We start from the raw sequence: 21408 nt of genomic DNA on the forward strand, positions 1-21408 counted from the left end.
AAAGCGAGCGATGCAAATGTAGAAGCACAGTTGCTAGGTAAACTCCATAGAAAGGCAGGAACCTAGGAAGAAACCTAGAAAGGTACCAGGCTCCGTGGGGTGGCCAGTCCTCTTCTGGCTGTGCCGGGTGGAGATTTTAAGAGTGCATGGCCATTAAGGCCAGATCATTCTTAAAGATGAATCATTCTTCACAACTGATTTACCACCATCACAAAGAATCAGCAACATTTAGATTGATTACTGAGTGTCTGCTTTTTAAGAATAGTTGTGTGTATTGGAGTGTTTGAGCATTGACTTCTTTGGAAAAGCAGTCATCTGACTCTGGGGTCAATACTTCTGTCTTATGCCCTGATAGGAAATCCAAAATATCTTTATTAAACAAATGATTGGAAGCTAGCCTGGGATGGTGGTTAGCTGGGCCAGATATCAAACATATTTGGAGGGAAAATTGGCAATAACAAGCACATTGAAACAGCACATCAACTTTAAAAACATCAGACTGACTTCAATCTGCACAAATCTTTCACTGCTCTCCAAATGAATAGAGATACAGATTACTGATGTGTGTGTGATATGTATGATAAAAAATGTGTATCATGTAACTTCACTATTCATTATTATATGAGACTTGAAAAATGGCATCTAGTGCTCTTTTCGACACGTCGTCATGTTGCTCTAATAAGCCATGATGGTAGGTTGGCTCCTAGCCTTCTGTTATTGTAATGTGTTTTCTGAGACTTACTATACTGATGTTCTGCATCTGAAATTGTATTGCGAGTGCAGCATTGCATTTATAAGGCTATCGTCACTAAAAATAGAATTTTCTTGTTGTTATGCACATTACTCTGGCTAGTTGAACATTACACAGGCTAGTTTTGTCTCAACTACAGTACTGTATGGCATACCTACATAAACATGTGGTGTAAGTAGAATGCACAATATGACATGCATTTATAGCATGCAGTTGGAGAAACTGTGCTGTTTTCATGCTTTCTACTGACAGATAACACAATGTCACTGTGTCCAGCTGTACTCTTAAATCAGATCAACCTTCTGATCTAAGGCCATAAATAGTGGGATAGAGACTGAACCACTTCAGTGTCACTGCTGTAAAGCTCTGTGTGAACAGGTTGTTTCAGATTCACATGTCCTCTTCACATTCACAACTGATAGTAATAATCAAAACGCAATACAAACAGCACAGCACCCATAGTGATATGAAATCCATTATCCAATACATACAGTACACCTCAGTATCAGGTTGCAGTTAGTGTTCTGTCGCTATCTGTTTTAAGTCAAAGTCTCGGGATATGTTTATGCAACCGGTCCCAGCTCTAGAATGAAGAGGGATATGTTGTTCACTGTGTTTCAGGCAAGAGCAGAAAGACATCTCGCTCCAACCGCTCCTCTGTGGGCCTCCAGTCCCCAGACTACCCCACCCTGCCCATGACCCAGTCCACTGAGGCCCTGCAGCAGAGCAAGATGGAGCGCACAGTCAACTTCACCAAGCACTTCTTCCTCAAGCCCACCTTGAGGGGCTTGAGCATGCTGGGGCTGAGGAAGGGCCCCCGCCGGACTCCCATGCCAGCCAGTCTCAGCTGTGAGGACCTGGACGGGCCACTGGAGGCCACCAGCCCCCAGGCCTGGAAGAGATCCCACTCCCTGGGGGACCTCCACTGGGAACAGGCCTTCGACCAGAAGAAGGACCACAGCCTGGAACCCAAGCCCGCTAATGGGGGCTCCAAGTTGGGCACCAACAGCCCAGTGAAGGGCCTCCAGGCTCATGGAGATAGGGGTTCACCACTGGCTCAGAATGGGAGGATTGCTGTGAGCCCTAAAGGACGTTCTGACCTCCCCCCTGTGCCCTCCCAGCTGCCCCTCAGACCACCCTGTTCCATTGCCTTGCTTCCCCAGCCCCAGAAAAGCCTGCCCAACCTGATCTCCAGCCCTCCCGAAACCCAGCTGGGGGAGAGGAGCATCTGGACTCACCCCAAAAAGCCCCCAGTGCCCCCTCCTGTTCCAATCAAGAAGTCCAAGGAACGCCTAGCCAATGGGATGTGCCACCCCTCTCTTGTCCTCTCCTCCCCAACTCATTCCTATTCCTCCACCACCACCAACTCTCATCCCCCCAGCCCTGTCATCAGCAGCCCCAGTTCCAGGGCTCCAGTCCTCCCCAGTAAGGCCTCTAGTACCCATATCTCCCCCTCTCCAGCCAGCCCTACTCCAGCCTCCCCTGCCTCCACCACCACCCCCTCTCTAGAACCAGAAGAACCAGGCACACCCCCGGCCGTGCCCCCTCCTTGGCTGTCTGACCTGCCCGAGTCGGCTTGCCCTCAGGCTCAGATCCAGGGGGGTAGTGGCAAGATGACGGTGGCCAGGAAGGTGTCCCATGTTAAGATGGCCGTCGATCTCCACAACGTGCTGGAGCAGAGACTGGAGGCCGAGGGCATTGACCTCACAGAGGAACCCTACTCAGACAAGGTCAGTTACCCCCACAACCTGCTACTATTGTTATGTACCTGCTATTACTGTGTAGAATACACACACACCCATCCACCACATCCTAAATCTCACTCTCACAAGGCCAGTTTGTCACAGCTGGGGGTTATACAGCACACACATGGATGTGAACATGCTTCATTATATGTTCATTATAGTATATTTTGTTCTCTAGAGTGAATCAAATAACTCTGACAATTTAAAAATATGTATTGTTGGATGGTGTCCGTATTGATCGTGTCCCTGCTTACAAATATCTGGGCATTAGATATTTGTCAATCAGAAGAGAGAAAAATCTGAGTTATCTGTTGGGGCATCTTGATAGATAAAAAGCTGTCTTTTAAAAAGCATATTGATGACTTAGTTAAGAAGCTGTGTGCTTCTTTAAAAATGTGCTTCTTCTATAGAAATATATCATGCCTCTCGCTAAATAGTAGAAAGCAAATTATTCCGTTGACGTTCCTATCGGTCCTAGACTATGGCCACATCATCTATAAAAACACAGCTGCCACTTCATTAAAGCCGTTAGATGGAGTTTATCATAGCACACTGCACGTTATTATGGGTAACAGTTTTAGTACCCATCACTGCATCCTCTACCAGAAGGTTGGTTGGCCCTCTTTGATGTCACGTAGGTTAATACATTGCTATGTTTTCATGTATGAAGCCCTTTTACAAATAGTCCCCACTGTACCTAACATGATTACTAAACTTTAGACTTGTGAGTTACCACACCCAGTCTCAAGGTTTTTCTTTATTTTTTACTATTTTCTACATTGTAGAATGGTAGTAAAGACATCAAAACTATGAAATGACACATATGAAATCATGTGGTAACCAGAAAAGTGTTGAACAAATCAAAACATATTTTATATTTAGGTATGGGAGATGGGGGGTGACATCTACCCTCTTTCTTTCTACCTGTCCTTGTTCTGTATGTCTTGTTTTGTAATATTGTTTTGTACCTAGAACTCTGGGTCTTGTTGTTTCTGTCTGCTCTTTTATGTTTAGATCAGAATTGCATACTTGAACAAAATATAGGAACAAAAAGAACCATTGCTTTGCCTAAATTAGCCACCCATGGTTCTGTTTGGCTGCTCACCAACAAAAATATATATAAACTCAGCAAAAAAAGAAACGTCCTCTCACTGTCAACTGTGTTTATTTTCAGCAAACTTAACATGTGTAAATATTTGTATGAACATAACAAGATTCAACAACTGAGACATAAACTGAACAAGCTCCACAGGCATGTGACTAACAGAAATGGAATAATGTGTCCCTGAACAAAAGTAACAGTCAGTATCTGGTGTGGCCACCAGCTGCATTAAGTACTGTAGTTTATCTCTTCCTCATGGACTGCGCCAGATTTGCCAGTTCTTGCTGTGAGAATGTTCCCCACTCTTCCACCAAGGCACCTGCAAGTTCCCAGACACTTCTGGGGGGGAATGGCCCTAGCCCTCACCCTCCGATCCAACTGGTCCCAGATGTGCTCAATGGGATTGAGATCTGGGCTCTTCGCTGGCCATGGCAGAACACTGACATTCCTATATTTCAGGAAATCACATACAGAACCAGCAGTATGGCTGGTGGAATTGTCATGCTGGAGGGTCATGTCAGGATGAGCCTGCAGGAAGGGTACCACATGAGGTAGGATGATGTCTTCCCTGTAACGCACAGCGTTGAGATTGCCTGCAATGACAACAAGCTCAGTCCAATGATGCTGTGACCCACCGCCCCAGACCATGACGGACCCTCCACCTCCAAATTCTTCCCGCTCCAGAGTACAGTCCTCGGTGTATTGCTCATTCCTTTGACGATAAACGCAAATCTGACCATCACACCTGAGACAAAACCGCGACTAGTCAGAGAAGATCACTTTTTGCCAGTCCTGTCTGGTCCAGCGACAGTGGGTTTGTGCCCATAGGCGACATTGTTGCTGGTGATGTCTGGTGAGGACCTGCCTTACAACAGGCCTACAAGCCCTCAGTCCAGCCTATTGCGGACAGTCTGAGCACGGATGGAGGGATTGTGCTTTCCTGGTGTAACTCGGCTAGTTGTTGTTGCCATCCTGCACCTGTCCCGCTGGTGTGATGTTCAGATGCACCGATCCTGTGCAGGTGTTGTTACCCATGGTCTGCCACTGCGAGGACGATCAGCTGTCCATCCTGTCTCCCTGTAGTGCTGTCTTAGGCATCTCACAGTACAGACATTGCAATTTATTGCCCTGGCCACATCATGCCTCCTTGCAGCTTGCATTAGGCATGTTCACACAGACGAGCAGGTACCCTGGGCATCTTTCTTTTGGTGTTTTTCAGAGTCAGTAGAAAGGCCTCTTTAGTGTCCTAAGTTTTCATAACTGTGACATTAATTGCCTACCATCTGTAAGCTGTTAGTGTGTTAACGACCGTTCCACAGGTGCATGTTCATTAATTGTTTATGGTTCATTGAACAAGCATGGGAAACAGTGTTTAAACCCTTTACAATGAAGATCTGTGAAGTTATTTGGATTTTTACGAATTATCTTTGCACACCCTTGGCATTCTCTTAACCAGCTTCATGAGGTAGTCACCAAGAATGCATTTCAATTAACAGGTGTGCCTTGTTAAAAGTACATTAATGCATTTGAGCCAATCAGTTGGGTTGTGACAATGTAGGGGTGGTATACAGAAGATAGCCCTATTTGGTAAAAGATCAAGTCCATATTATGGCAAGAACAGCTCAAATAAGCAAAGAGAAACGACAGTCCATCATTACTTTAAGACATTAACTTTCTCTCCAAGATGTCGTAGCAGTCGGACGTGTTTCTTTGTCTTGTCCCATCCTGTCCCATGTATATATCGTTTTCTTTGTATATATTTCATATATATTTTTATATTTTTTTTATATATCTACGGACTGAATACACTCTCCTGCAACCCGCCTCACCAAATGTGGTACGGATCTGCTATTTTTATACTTTAGAACCAGAACCCCCTTCAGGAGCTAGCAGCTAAGTAGCTACTAGCTAGTAGTCAGTTAGCCACTGCTAGTGGTCCTCACCGTTAACTCGGACATCAGCCAGCCTCAACCCGGTCAATTCCTGCCAGTCTGCACAGCGCGATATCAACCAGAGCATATCGGACTGCTTTTTCTCTACCACGTCTCCAGATTCCTACCGCAAGCTCTGATCCTTTACACCGGATCATCGCAGCTAGCTAGCTGCTATCCGAGCGGCTACTTCTGGCTAACGTCTCTTTCCCGAAGCAAGCACCAGTTAGCTTGGAGCTAGCCTCGAACTAGGCCCATCTCTCGGCTAGACAAATAGGTCCAAATTCTTGGGCTACAATGCCTCTTTTGCCAATTGGCCTGGACCCTTTACTGCCGACACGGAGCCCCGCCGATCCATCAAGACTGGTCTGCCAACATAACCGTCCGCGGTGGTCTCAACAGGCTCTTCCGTTGCGACGTCGCCGGATGCCCATCTTCTAGCCCCGGCCCGCTAGCTGTCTGAATCGCCGTGTCTCCAGCTTGCCTAGCATAGCAGCGACTACGGAATTTGGCTCACTGACTCATCTAGTGCTACCCATTGGACTCTATGATCACTCGGCTACACATGCCTCTCCCTAATGTCAATATGCCTTGTCTATTGCCGTTTTGGTTAGTGATTATTGTCTTATTTCACTGTAGAGCCCCTAGCCCTGCCCAATATGCCTAATATAGCCCTTTTGTTCCACCCCCCATGCATGCGGTGACCTCACCTGGCTTAACTGGTGCCTCTAGAGACAAAATCTCTCTCATCATCACTCAATACCAATGTTTGCCACCACTGTACTCACAATTTACCATACCCTTGTCTATACATTATGCCTTGAATCTATTCTTCCGCGCCCAGAAATCTGCTCTTTTTACTCTCTGTTCTGAACGCACTAGATGACCAGTTCTTGTAGCCTTTAGCCGTACCCTTATCCTACTCCCCCTCTGTTCCTCTGGTGATGTAGAGGTTAACCCCTGCAGCCCCCAGCACCACTCCCATTCCCCAGGCGCTCTCATTTGTTAACTTCTGTAACCGTAAAAACTTGGTTTCATACATGTTAACATTAGAAGCCTATTCCCAAAGTTTGTTTTATTCACTGCTTTAGCACACTCCGCCAACCCTGATGTCCTAGCCGTGTCTGAATCATGGCTTAGGAAGGCCAACAAAAATCCAGAAATGTCCATCCCTAACTATAACATCTTCCAACAAGATAGAACTGCCAAAGGGGGCGGAGTTACAATCTACTGCAGAGATAGCCTGCAGAGTTCTGTCATACTATCCAGGTCTGTGCCCAAACAATTCGAGCTTCCACTTCTAAAAATCCACCTTTCCAGAAACAAGTCTCTCACTGGTGCCGCTTGTTATAGACCACCTTCAGCCCCCAGCTGTGCCCTGGACACCTTATGTGAATTGATGGCCCCCCATCTATCTTCAGAGCTCGTACTGTTAAGTGACCTAAACTGGGACATGCTTAACACCCTGGCCATCTTAAGCTAGATGCCCTCAATCTCACACAAATGATCAATGAGCCTACCAGGTACAACCCCAAATCCGTAAACACGGGCACCCTCATTTTAAGTTCCTTGGCGTACACATCACAGACAAACTGAAATGGTCCACCCACACAGACAGCGTGGTGAAGAAGGCGCAGCAGTGCCTCTTCAACCTCAGGAGGCTGAAGAAATTCGGCTTGTCACCAAAAACACTCACAAACTTTTACAGATGCATAATCGAGAGCATCCTGTCGGGCTGTATCACCGCCTGGTACAGCAGCTGCTCCGCCCATAACCGGAAGGCTCTCCAGAGGGTAGTGAGGTCTGCACAACGCATCACCGGGTGCAAACTACCTGCCCTCCAGGACACTTACACCACCCGATGTCACAGGAAGGCCAAAAAGATCATCAAGGACAACAACCACCCGAGCCACTGCCTGTTCACCCCGCTATCATCCAGAAGGCGAGGTCTGTACAGGTGCATCAAAGCGGGGACCGAGAGACTGAAAAACAGCTTCTATCTCAAGGCCATCAGACTGTTAAACAGCCATCACTAACATTGAGTGGCTGCTGCCAACATACTGACTCAACTCCACCCACTTTAATAATGGTAAAATTGATGTAATCAATTTATCACAAGCCACTTTATATTATATCATGTTTACTTACCCTACATTACTCATCTCTTATGTATATACTGTACACTATACCATCTACTGCATCTTGCCATCTTGATGTAATGTATCACTAGCCACTTTAAACAATGTCACTTCATATAATGTTTTCATACCTTGCATTGCTCAACTCATATGTATATACTGTACTCTATACCATCTACTGCATCTTGCATATGCCGTTCGGCCATCACTCATTTATATATTTTTATGTACATATTCAAATTCATTCCTTTACACTTGTGTGTATAAGGTAGTTGTTGTGAAATTGTTAGCTTATATTACTTGTTAGATATTACTGCATGGTCGGAACAAGAAGCACAAGCATTTCGCTACACTTGCATTAACACCTGCTAACCATGTGTATGTGACAAATACATTTGATTTGATTTGATTTGAGATATCATTCTGACCAACCTGCCTTCTAAATACACTTCTGCTGTCTTCAACCAGGATCTCAGCGATCACTGCCTCATTGCTTGCATGAGTCTGGGGTCTGCGGTCAAACGACCACCCCTCGTCACAGTCAAATGCTCCCTAAAGCACTTCAGCGAGCAGGTCTTTCTAATCGACCTGGCCTGGGTATCCTGGAAGGACATTGACCTCATTCCGTCAGTAGAGAATGCCTGGTTATTCTTTAAAAGTGCTTTCCTCACTTAAATAAGCATGCCCCATTAAAAAAATGTAGAACCAGGAACAGATATAGCACTTGGTTCACTCCAGACCTGACTGCCCTTGACCAGCATAAAAACACCCTGTGTATATTAGCATCGAATAGCCCCAGCGATATGCAACTTTTCAGGGAAGTTACGAACCAATATACACAGGCAGTTAGGAAAGCAAAAGCTAGCTTTTCAAACAGAAATTTGCATTTACTCAAATCCAGACAGCTGATGTTCTGAAAGAGCTGCAAGATCTGGATCCCTATAAATCAGCTGGGAAAGACAACCTGGATCCTCTCTTTCTAAAATGATCTACCGAAATTGTTGCAACCCCTATTACTAGCCTGTTCAACCTCTCTTTCGTATCGTCTGAGATCCCCAAAGATTGGAAAGCTGCCGCGGTCATCCCCCCTTTCAAAGGGGGAGACACTCTAGACCCAAAATGTTATAGACCTTTATCCATCCTGTCCTGCCTTTCTAAAATCTTCGAAAGCCAAGTTAACAATCAGATCACCAACCATTTCAAATCCCACCGTACCTTCTCCGCTATGCAATCTGGTTTCCGAGCTAGTCATGGGTGCACCTCGGCCACGCTCAAGGTCCTAAATGATATCATAACCGCCATCAATAAAAGACAGTACTGTGCAACCATCTTCATCAACCTGGCCAAGGCTTTTGACTCTGTCAATCACCGCATTCTTATTGGCAGACTCAATAGCCTTGGTTTCTCAAATGACTGCCTCGCCTGGTTCTCCAACTACTTCTCAGATGGAGTTCAGTGTGTCAAATCAGAAGGCCTGTTGTCTGGACCTCTGGCAGTCTCTATGGGGGTGCCACAGGGTTCAACTCTTTGCCGACTCTTTTCTGTGTATATATCAATGATGTTGCTCTTGCTGCTGATGATTCTCTGATCCACCTCTATGCAGACGACACCATTCTGTATACATCTGGCCCTTCTTTGGACACTGTGTTAACAAACCTCCAAACAAGCTTCAATGCTATACAACACTCCTTCCGTGGCCTCCAACTGCTCTTAAATGCTAGTAAAACTAAATGCATGCTCTTCAACCGATTGTTTCCCGCACCCGCCCTCCCGACCAGCATCACTACTCTGGACGGTTCTGACTTAGAATATGTGGACAACTACAAATACCTACGTGTCTGGTTAGACTGTAAACTCTCCTTCCAGACTCAAATTAAGCATCTCCAATCCAAAATTACATCTAGAATTGGCTTCCTATTTCGCAACAAAGCCTCCTTCACTCATGCTGTCAAACATACCCTCGTAAAACTGACTATCCTACCGATCCTTGACTTAGCCTCCAACACTCTACTCAGCAAACTGATATAGTCTGTCACAATGCCATCCGTTTTGTCACCAAAGCCCCATATACTACCCACCACTGCGACCTGTATGCTCTCGTTGACTGGCCCTCACTACATATTCGTCGCCAAACCCACTGGCTCCAGGTCATCTATAAGTCTTTGCTAGGTAAAGCCCGCCTTATCTCAGCTCACTGGTCACCATAGCAACACCCACCCATAACACGCACTCCAGTAGGTATATTGCACTGGTCATCCCCAAAGCCAACACTTCCTTTGGCCGCCTTTCCTTCCAGTTCTCTGCTGCCAATGACTTGAACAAATTGCAAAAATCACTGAAGCTGGAGTCTTATATCTCCCTCTCTAACTTTAAGCATCAGCTGTCAGAGCATCACTGTACCTGTACACAGCCAATCTGTAAATAGCACAACCAAATACCTCACCCCATATTATTACTTACTCTCTTGTTCTTTTGCACCCCAGTATCTCTACTTGCACATCATCATCTGCACATCTATCACTCCAGTGTTAATGCTAAATTGCAATTATTTCGCCTCCATGGCCTATTCATTGCCTTACCTCCCTACTCTTCTACATTTGCACACACTGTACATAGATTTTTCCATTGTGTTATTGACTGTACGTTTGTTTAATGTGTAACTCTCTGTTGTTGTTTTTGTCGCACTGCTTTGCTTTATCTTGGCCAGGTCGCAGTTGTAAATGAGAACTTGTTCTCAACTGGCCTAGCTGGTTAAATAAAGGTTAATTTTTTATAATTTTTTTTTAATGAAGGCCTGTCAATCCGGAAAATGTCAAGAACTTTGAACGTTTCTTCAAGTGCAGTCGCAAAAACCATCAAGCGCTATGATGAAACTGGCTCTCATGAGGATCACCACAGGAAAGGAAGACCCAGAGTTACCTCTGCTGCAGAGGATAAGTTCATTAGAGTTATAAGCATCAGATTGCAGCCCAAATAAATGCTTAACAGACTTAAAGTAACAGACACATCTCAACATCAACTGTTCAAAGGAGACTGCATGAATCAGGCCTTCATGGTCGAATTGCTGCAAAGAAACCACTACTAAAGGACACCAATAATAACAAGAGACTTGCTTGGTCCAAGAAACATGAGCAATGGACATTAGACCAGTGGAAATCTGTCCGTTGGTCTGATGAGTCCAAATTTGAGATTTTTGGTTCCGTGTCTTTGTGAGATAGGTGAACGGATGATCTCCGCATGTGTGGTTCACACCGTGAAGCATGGAGGAGGAGGTGTGATGGTGTGGGGGTACTTTGCTGGTGACACCGTCTGTGATTTATTTAGAATTCAAGGCACACTTAACCAGCCTTGCTACCACAGCATTCTGCAGCTATACGCCATACCATCTGGTTTGCACTTAGTGGGACTCTCACTTGATTTTCAACAGGACATTGACCCAACACACCACCAAGCTGTGTAAGGGCTATTTGACCAAGAAGGAGAGTGATGGAGTGGTTCATCAGGTGACCTGGCCTCCACAATCATCCGACCTCAACCCAATTGAGATGGTTTGGGATGAGTTGGACTGCAGAGTAAAGGAAAAGCAGCCAATAAGTGCTCAGCATTTGTGGGAACTCCCTTCAAGACTGTTGGAAAAGCATTCCAGGTGAAGCTGGTTGAGAGAATATCAAGAGTGTGCAAAACTGTCATCAAGGCAAAGGCTGGCTACTTTGAATAATTGTTTTGGTTTCCACAGTATATGATTCTATATGTGTTATTTCATAGTTTTGATGTCTTCACTATTATTCTACAATGTAGAAAATAGTAAAAATAAAGAAAAACCCTTGAATGAGTAGGTGTGTCCAAACTTTTGACTGGTACTGTACTTTTGTATATGTGGTGTATCTCAGAGGGACACAGAACACAGCACTGCAAGCACTTCTTGTTTATATTAATGAGGATTAATGCTGCAGTGCAGAGACACTCTTCGGACACTAGGGGTGTAGTATTGGGAGTAGGGCTATGCTCAGGTCAGACAGGACACTTGGCTGTGTCCACATCTACATACACCCCTGCATCTCTATTCCTCCACTCTGAGTGGCCTCTGGTCCAGTTTGGCTGGGTTGTCCTGGACTGGCTGGAGACTGGCTGGACACTGACCATGACTCCAGGGGTCTGGAGCATTTTGAGAAAGGGAGAGAGAGATGTTTTCAAAAATTTGCCACACAGAATTCCCGTGTGTCCTCTCTTCATGCATAGCAATCAACCTTTGGCTAGTCTAATCTACTTATGACATGTTATGGGATCCCCCGCATCATTTGTGTTTCTCTGTCTCTCTCTTTTTTGAGACTGTTTTATTAAAACTTTACCCTCCCTCAGCAGTCTATTCTTTAAATATGAGCTTATCTCCCAGCCGATAGGCTTGTCAGTTCAACTCATTATTTCACATTATTAGTCTGCTTCATTCTCTCTTAAACAGACAGAAACCGGGCCTCACCAGCCTCATAATGTTCAAGTTAGCAAATAAAGTGAGAGAGCTAGCTCCTACTTCAGCCCTAGTCTCTGAGCTGTTCTAAAACATGTGGTTCTTGTGGAGGTTTAGATTGACATACACAGTGACTGTAGTCAATAAATGTGCAGAGGTAGGGTTTTGGTCTCACTGCATCTTGTGTTTTGGTCTATGAATTTATGGTCTTTACAGAGGCTAACAGATGTTTTTATTGAAACAGAGAGAGAGAACGAAGTCACTATGGTTTCTGATTGGCTTGTCTTTTCTAGGCCTATAGTTTGAGGGAAAGATTCCAGTTTCTTTCAAATATGGATTTGATGTTTCCCTGTGTAGCAACCTAGATTTTCTCCAGATTTACTCCAGATTTACTCCAGGTCAAGGTTACTTAGGGTTTTCATGGTTTGGGGTTTTAGTAGAAAAGTGTGAGTTGTTGTGCCCCCAGGTAGAGGGTCTCTCTTTCTCCATCAGTATGGTAGAAAAGAAAACCACATCTCCCAATGTGCATGAGTTCCCATGCCAACATGTTTCAAGTGTGCTTGCATGTGTGCACGTTTGTGTGTGTGTATACGTGTGTCTGTGTGTCACTCTTCTCACTCATCCCCAGTTTCTCTACATCTGTCTGTCTCCATTCCTCCCTCCATCCAGCATGGTCGGTGTGGTATCCCCCAGCCCCTGGTGCAGCGCTACAGTGAAGACCTGGAGCAGCCAGTGAAAGATGTGGCCCCCGCCATAGACCAGGTCCGCCTCAAGCAGCTCCGCAAGCAGCACCGCATGGCTGTGAGTACTGTACTGCACCACTATCTGTCTGTCTGCTAGGCTTTATGGGACAGATTCAATAAGCGTTTAGCTACATGGTCACCAGGGCAAAGTTGGAGCCTGTTATTTTAAGATGATACATTTAAGGTGTCATTGCTATGTTTTATGTATTATTATTTACACAAAATTCCTGAATGTTTTCACTGATATTCCTCAGATCCCTTTTGGAGGTTTAACAGAGATGTGCAGGAAGCCTCTCTCCCCGGGTCATGTGAGCACCGTCTCTGATTGGTTGGTGTCCATCGGCCTGCCCATGTACGCCACGTACCTGGATGCGGCAGGATATGACACGTTGGGGCACGTGTCATCTCTCACGGAGAGCGGCGTGTGGGAGGCGGGGGTGCGGGACGAGAGACACGCCCGTAGACTGGTCAGCGAGGCCCGTTTGGTCGGCGCACACAGAGATGCACAGTCGTAACTGTGACAGTGGATCCAATGCAGGTGAAACTAGGACAGTTGAACGGCTATGTCATGGCTGTGTGCTCAGTTGACACAGTTGAGACTGAAGCGCAGTTGCAAATAAATGCAGAACTGAATAACTGTGCAAGTGACCACGGCACAGCTTTCAACACCTATTGAGGCTTTTGACTGGACTGCGGAGTGCGGATGGCTCGCTGTTGCAGCCCAGCCACACCTGAGATTTATGAGCAGAAAACCTCTTCTTATTCCCCCATGTCTTTATCAATCTATTTCTCTCTTTCAGATGTTTACGGTGAAATTGTTCCAACTGTCGAGAACAGTTATCAGATGCCTTTAAAACTGACTGTAGACTATCTCTCTCTCTCTCTCTCTCTCTCTCTCTCTCTCTCTCTCTCTCTCTCTCTCTCTCTCTCTCTCTCTCTCTCTCTCTCTCTCTCTCTCTCTCTCCTCTCGCTCTCTCTCTCGGACTGTTTCCATTCTGAAACATCCTCCCCAGTCTTATAACTCAAGACTGAGAAGTACTGCCTTGAAGGAAAAATAGCACAGTCTCTTTTTTTTTAGGTTTGACTTTTTATAAAGGTATAAAATACTCTTTATCTGTGTTTTTCCCTGTGTTTAATAAATGCTTAATTTTCATCTCTTGTGCGAGACAAAAGCACTGGAGAGTAATAAGAATATGTAGCTTGGCCAAAGCAATTTCTTTCAAATCAAACCAAATCAAACTATATTTGTCACATGCGCCGAATACAACAAGTGTATACTTTACCGTGAAATGCTTACTTACAGGTCCTTAACCAACAGTGCAGTTCAAGAAGAGTTAAGAAAATATTTACCAAGTAGACTAAAATAAAAAGTAATAATAAAAAGTAACACAATAACAATAACGAGGCTATGTACAGGGGGCACCGATATTTCAATATACATTTTACCTTTGTTGTTAATCCCATTGCCAAATGCTATAGCAAGACTTTGGACAATGGGTTTTCTTGCAGTTAATCAACTAAAACATTACACAAAACATGAAATAGGCAAACAATGCTGTTGTATTGGGATTTCAAATCCTAATTTTCTATCATACTATAGTGTTTTTGTAATATACTGTACCATATATTCTAATTTCAAGGTGTTTTTACAGTATGTGTTCAATAAATATTTGTTTGTCTGCTTTGTGGAATGTCAATGTCTGAAATGTCTTCAGGCCATCTCAGTTAATGTAAGTAGACAGTCAGACAGATATCGATATAATTATATTGCAGATTTCAAAACATATCTTGGTTGCATTTAATCCTCCAATATGTAGGTCCTTACAGTAAGGCCCTCTACACAGTACTGCTCTAATAATCTTTCATGTTAGATCAGCTTTTCTTTGCAGACTCCATATATCTAAACGAGCTCATTTTAAGTTGCCTTACCATTATGTAAAGAAAACAGTTAGATAAATATCTATTCATGTGCTCAGCATTATAAATAGACATTTCAACCCCCATCTACATTCCCTTTGACTAACGCTTGATTTTATCACAGCCTCACCAGGCCTATATGTTTTGAATGTGCAAAGGTGATGTATAACGGTGATTGTTAGTAGCAGCCCCCCCCCCACACACACACACACACACACACACACACACACACACACACACACACACACACACACACACACACACACACACACACACACACACACACACACACACACACACGATTAGCTGCCTGAGGATGTATGGGATCCAAGTACACACATACACACATTAGCAGCCACATAGCTCAACTGGTGGTTTCCTTGTTAAGCACAGATGTTAATCCACAGGAAGTCTGATTTAAACATAGTGTCCCATATTCAACAGCCAGCCACAGCACCACTCAGTACTACAGTCTTAGAGAGAGACACAGTCAGGGAGGACAGATAAGAATGGGAGATGGTCACCTCACCTCTGTAGGGACGTACTGAATCCCCATTCACTGAAACAGCAGACCAGACCTGTGAGTCCCTAGCAGTGCATTCCTAGTCCAAGCTTGGTGTGAGTGGATCCACCCACGTAATGTCATTCTACTTGTATGAAGTACTTAATATTGCAAACAATTATCCCTAGCCCTCGGATTTCAAAATAAAAATTTGACAGAGTGGTGTAACATTGGGGAGGCTTTTGCAGTGGACACTCGAAAGAAGTTTGATGCCTTTTCTCTTCAATCATAGTGGTGCTCCAGGTTAGTACTAGTAGGGGGAGTTTTTCAAGAAACAAAAATACCTAACATTGAAGATTTATTTTGTAAAGAAAAAATATTGTCACTGTAAAATGCACTTTAGAAAGTAAATTAGAAAATTCAAGCAAAATGTGCAAAATTTTCTTTAAGTCCATAAGCGGACATTTGTTTTCAGGTAAGGTAAAGGGTTTGAATGAGTTATACTGGTTATCTTAGTATTGAGTTCCCAATGCCAAGTCAATGTACAAATGTAATTAATAATCATTCATGAATTAACCTGTTCCAATGACTTAACTTCCTATTTGTTTTTGCAATCGTACAAAAAAACGTAATTACATAAATGAAATGATTAACAAGAGTTGCACATTCTGTATATGGTATTTGGTATTTAAATAACTTATTTTGGGGCTTTTCATATCAACTGTAATTATTAGCTGTACTATACACATAGCAATACCTTCCTGCATATTGCTTTAGCTAGTGAAAAGCTGCAGTGTGTATTGTAAAGTATAAGTGTACAAATGATTTTCTTTGGTTTCAACTATCTAATGATTGTCTATAAAGATTTGCTTGTGTATTGAAACAAAAAATGATGTCTATAACTATGTCATTCTGAAATATAATAAAAACCCTTTCTTGCCACCCTGTGTTTGTATACACTCACACACACACAGGAACGACACAGTGCCCGTCTCTCTGGATAACCCATGGAATAGAATGAGATTCTAGATCTGTGTTTGTACCTATAGAAATAGAATGGGATTCTAGATCTGTGTTTATACCCATAGAAATAGAACGAGATTCTAGATCTGTGTTTATACCCATAGAAATAGAATGAGATTCTAGATCTGTGATTATACCCATAGAAATAGAATGAGATTCTAGATTTGTGTTTATACCTATAGAAAGAGAATTAGATTCTAGATCTGTGTTTATACCCATAGAAATAGAATGCGATTCTAGATCTGTGTTTATACCCATGGAAATAGAATGAGATTCTAGATCTGTGTTTATACCGATGGAAATAGAATGAGATTCTAGATCTGTGTTTATACCTATAGAAATAGAATGAGATTCTAGATCTGTGTTTATACCCATAGAAATAAAATGAGATTCTAGATCTGTGTTTATACCCATAGAAATAGAATGAGATTCTAGATCTGTGTTTAAACCCATGGATTTGGTTAGAATGTTTCACATAGAGACTATGACTACAATACAGCTGCTATCACTAAAAGTGAGTTAGAGGACCGTTATACAGTATGTGTCTAAGTCTGTCACGAGACTGTAACTGTTACACAATTTGCCATACATCTGATCTTTTTTTTTACATTTTATAACTCATTTCATGTAATTGTACTTGTTTTGCCATGGAGCGGAGAGAACAATGTGCAGTTGTACAGTTAAATTCCTGCAATTCTACACATTTTGACATGACTTATGATATCTGAGTGAGAATGACTAACTAAATCAATGCGGGCCCCCTGGAGGTCAGGGCCCCTGGGCAAGTACTCCTTGTGCCCGATCGGTAATTCGGCCATGATTACTACACGTTTGGACAGCTGGGTAGACTAATATACCAACACTGCAAATTCCAGTTTACCGTCAATATTTTTGCACATGACATATTATAATATAAAATTCATGACATTATTATACACATATCCAAACATTGCAATACATAGGCTCTTCAATAACTCATACATTTGTGTAAGCCTCATTAAAGCCTCATTAATGTGTCAGTGTACAGCCTTAACATGAGAAAAGAATCCAACATAACAGATTAACCGGAATGACATTTACTTTCACGGGTGGCCTAAGCCATGCCTCTAGCCTTCTGGGCTGACCCGCTGGGTCATATCTCAATAACCCAGCACTCAGCATCGATAAACCAGCAGTTTTTAAAGCAAACAACCCAACTAAGTGACAATCAAACAACCCAGCATTTTTTGGTGTGACATAAAAAGATAATTGCTGATGTACAACCAAATTTCAACATTTTGTATATTCTACAGTCATGGCCAAAAGTTTTGAGAATGACACAAATATAAATTTTCACAGTCTGCTACCTCAGTTTGTATGATGGCAATTTGCATATACTCCAGAATGTTATGAAGAGTGATCAGATGAATTGCAATTAATTGCAAAGTCCCTCTTTGCCATGCAAAAAAACATTTCCACTGCATTTCAGCCCTGCCACAAAAGGACCAGCTGACATCATGTCAGTGATTCTCTCGTTAACACAGGTGTGAGTGTTGACGAGGACAAGGCTGGAGATCACTCTGTCATGCTGATTGAGTTCGAATAACAGACTGGAAGCTTCAAAAGGAGGGTGGTGCTTGGAATCATTGCTCTTCCTCTGTCAATCATGGTTACCTGCAAGGAAACACGTGCCGTGAGAATCACTGACATGATGTCAGCTGGTCCTTTTGTGGCAGGGCTGAAATGCAGTGGAAATGTTTTTTTGCATGGCAAAGAGGGACTTTGCAATTAAGGCAAAGACTTTTAGAGTATGGTCTGGTGTCAAGAAGGGCAGGAAAGAAGCCACTTCTCTCCAGGAAAAACATCAGGGACAGACTGATATTCTGCAAAAGGTACAGGGATTGGACTGCTGAGGACTGGGGTAAAGTCCTTTTCTCTGATGAATCCCCTTTACGATTGTTTGGGGCATCCGGAAAAAAACTTGTCCGGAGAAGACAAGGTGAGTGCTACCATCAGTCCTGTGTCATGCCAACAGTAAAGCATCATGAGGCCACTCATGTGTGTTGTTGCTTCTCAGCCAAGGGAGTGGGCTCACTCACAATTTTGCCTAAGAACACAGCCATGAATAAAGAATGGTACCAACACATCCTCCGAAAGCAACTTCTCCCAGCCATCCAGGAACAGTTTGGTGACGAACAATGCCTTTTCCAGCATGATGGAGCATCTTGCCATAAGGCAGAAGTGATAACTAAGTGGCTCGGGGAACAAAACATCGATATTTTGGTCCATGGCCAGGAATCTCCCCAGACCTTAATCCCATTGAGAACTTGTGGTCAATCCTCAAGAGAATCCCACAAATTCTGACAAAATCCAAGCATTGATTATGCAAGAATGGGCTGCCATCAGTCAGGATGTGGCCCAGAAGTTAATTGACAGCATGCCAGTATTCCATAGTAACATCTGACAGAAATATCTAAAGTCACTGAAGCAGCAAACTTTGTGTAAATTAATATTTCTGTCATTCTCAAAACTTTTGGCCACGACTGTACTACTATAACATTCAACAATAGTAAGTGAGACTCCGACTGAGTTAAAAAAAAAAATACTCCTTATTTACTGTACCTTACCACCTGACTATCCTGACTCTGAGCATGTCTGAGGTAGGTCTATCAATCACCATCTGCAGGATACCTGGACTGCACGCAAATGTAGGCAAATAAATGTGCCCATTTGGGGATATGATAGTATTTTTGATTGGCTTAACACACCACAAATAATGAGCTGTGGAGCTTCTCAAAGTAATGTTTTCTTCACCTCAAACAGCAAGCAAACAAAATATGTTTTTACATCCATTGGGAATGACAATGGTTCCTCAATGTATTTGAAAAATCTTTCCAACTCTCTCCCTTTCGATAACCACTCGGTGTGAAAGTGAAAAATGTTTTGCTCTGATCCAGCGGAAACACCATAAAATAGGCCTACCTGATTACTTCTTATCCATTGTGCAAATAGCCTACAGCTGTGTTTGCTGAGCTCGCTGGTGCCGAAACTCTGAGGGCCCATAATATTATACAATGTTGCAAGTTTTTCTAGCGCAAGCTTCCGGCTGGTCCCAAGTTATATTTTCTACCTGCAGACTGTAATGTTTTTATTTGTTGGCTTTATGTAGGCCATTTTTACATAGTTGGCAATGTCAATAGAAGTTACTTTTTAAGTTTGTATCATTTTCATTTAGATTTGGATAGAATTTTGATTAACCACATGACAACCATTTTGAGATATGAAGACGCTATTATCAAACAAATTAGACTGTTCCATGAAAATGTGCATATGAAAACCATAACTGTCATGCTGATCGGTAGAAATGGTAAGATAAATTGTCATTCCACATAAGAAAGGTTGCCGACTCCTCCTGGAGCCTATTAATGGCAACTTCAGGACAATCTGCGAAAGCCAGCAGGAGTAGGAGGCGGATGGGAGGGTCAGGTTAAGTTTTTCTTCTTCTGGTTATCTTGATCTCTGGCTCCCTCTTGAGTCATTTGTGTCTTATTTCATCAAACAGTGGTTTCAAAGCATCAGCTGAATGAATATAGTTGGTTTTATTAAAACACATAGGGTGTGTCTATATATGGAAAAATACACTTTTGAAATTGACCAATCGGTTGACCAATATGTTTTTTAGTCGTGGACAGCCCTAACCTGTTAATTGCTAGTGACTTTTGAGAAAATGATACAGACAAACCTTAACTTACAAATGGGCACGTTTACAAGGCTAAGGGGGGCCTTGCAGAGGGACACTTACTCTGGTACAGTCCAATCTGTCTTTGGTCCATGGCCATTCATGCTGTACTGAATACCAGTGTGACTGTTAATGTGGATATATTAAATTAAACAACCAATTTGTACTCTTTCTCTGCTACTGTATGATGAACTCCCTAGTATTTTTCTCACTTCCTCTGTCAGATTGTTACTGCTGATGATCTACATATTGCATGGTGTCACGTTCTGACCAGTAAAGGGGTTATTTGTTATTGTAGTTTGGTCAGGACATGGCAGGGGGTGTTTGTTTTTTGTGGTTCGGGGTTTGTTGGGCTATGTGTTTATGTAGAGGGGTGTTTGTTTAGAGTGTTCCGGGGTTTTGGTTAATGTTCTATGTTAGTATATTTCTATGTTCTAGTCTAGTCTTTCTATTTCTATGTTTAGTTGATGGGGTTGACCTTCAATTGGAAGCATCTGCTCCTCATTGCTTCTAATTGAAGGTCTTATTTAAGAGGGGTGTCTTTGTCATGGGATTTTTTGGTAGTTGTCTCCTGTTTAGTGTCTGAGCACCTGATAGGACTGTTAGTGTTGTTCGTTTGTTTTGTTACGTGATTTGTTTGTTTTTCCTTCTTCACATTAAAAAGAAGATGAGTAGCTTCCAGAAAATTGGAACGGAAATGGCGCCACACCAAACTGGAAGTCTTCCGACTAGCTTGGAAAGACAGTTCCGTCCAGTATCGAAGAGCCCTCACTGCTGCTCGATCATCCTATTTTTCCAACTTAATTGAGGAAAATAAGTACAATCCAAAATGTATTTTTGATACTGTCGCAAAGTTAACTAAAAAGCAGCATTCCCCAAGAGAGGATGGCTCTCACTTCAGGAGTGATGAATTCATGAACTTCTTTGAGGAAAAGATCATGATCATTAGAAAGCAAATTACGGACTCCTCTTTAAATCTGCGTATTCCTCCAAAGCTCCGTTGTCCTGAGTCTGCACAACCCTGCCAGGACCTAGGATCAAGGGAGACACTAAAGTGTTTTAGTACTATAACTCTTGACACAATGATGAAAATAATCATGGCCTCTAAACCTTCAAGCTGCATACTGGACCCTATTCCAACTAAACTACTGAAAGAGCTGCTTTCTGTGCTTGGCCCTCCTATGTTGAACATAATAAACGGCTCTCTATCCACCAGATGCGTACCAAACTCACTAAAAGTGGCAGTAATAAAGCCTCTCTTGAAAAAGCCAAATCTTGACCCAAAAATTATAAAAAACTATCGGCCTATATCGAATCTTCCATTCCTCTCAAAAATGTAGAAAAAGCTGTTGCGCAGCAACTCACTGCCTTCC

General features: G+C 43.0%; 1 protein-coding gene across 5 annotated transcripts in view; it reads left to right on the forward strand.

Annotated features, from left to right (window-relative positions):
* Positions 1-16236, forward strand: part of LOC106571830 (SAM and SH3 domain-containing protein 1) — a 335706-nt gene extending 319470 nt beyond the window's left edge. For all 5 annotated transcript variants that reach the window (XM_082961932.1, XM_082961933.1, XM_082961936.1 and 2 more), the window contains exons 18-20: positions 1373-2481; positions 12802-12933; positions 13130-16236. In XM_082961932.1, the coding sequence (XP_082818058.1) occupies positions 1373-2481; positions 12802-12933; positions 13130-13390 (1502 nt within the window). In that variant the 3' untranslated portion in view covers positions 13391-16236. The remainder of the gene's footprint in view (positions 1-1372; positions 2482-12801; positions 12934-13129) is intronic.
* Positions 16237-21408: the final 5172 nt, after the last annotated feature.

Source organism: Salmo salar, chromosome 15, assembly GCF_965601325.2.
Source record: "Salmo salar chromosome 15, fSalSal1, whole genome shotgun sequence".
Taxonomy (NCBI): domain Eukaryota; kingdom Metazoa; phylum Chordata; class Actinopteri; order Salmoniformes; family Salmonidae; genus Salmo; species Salmo salar.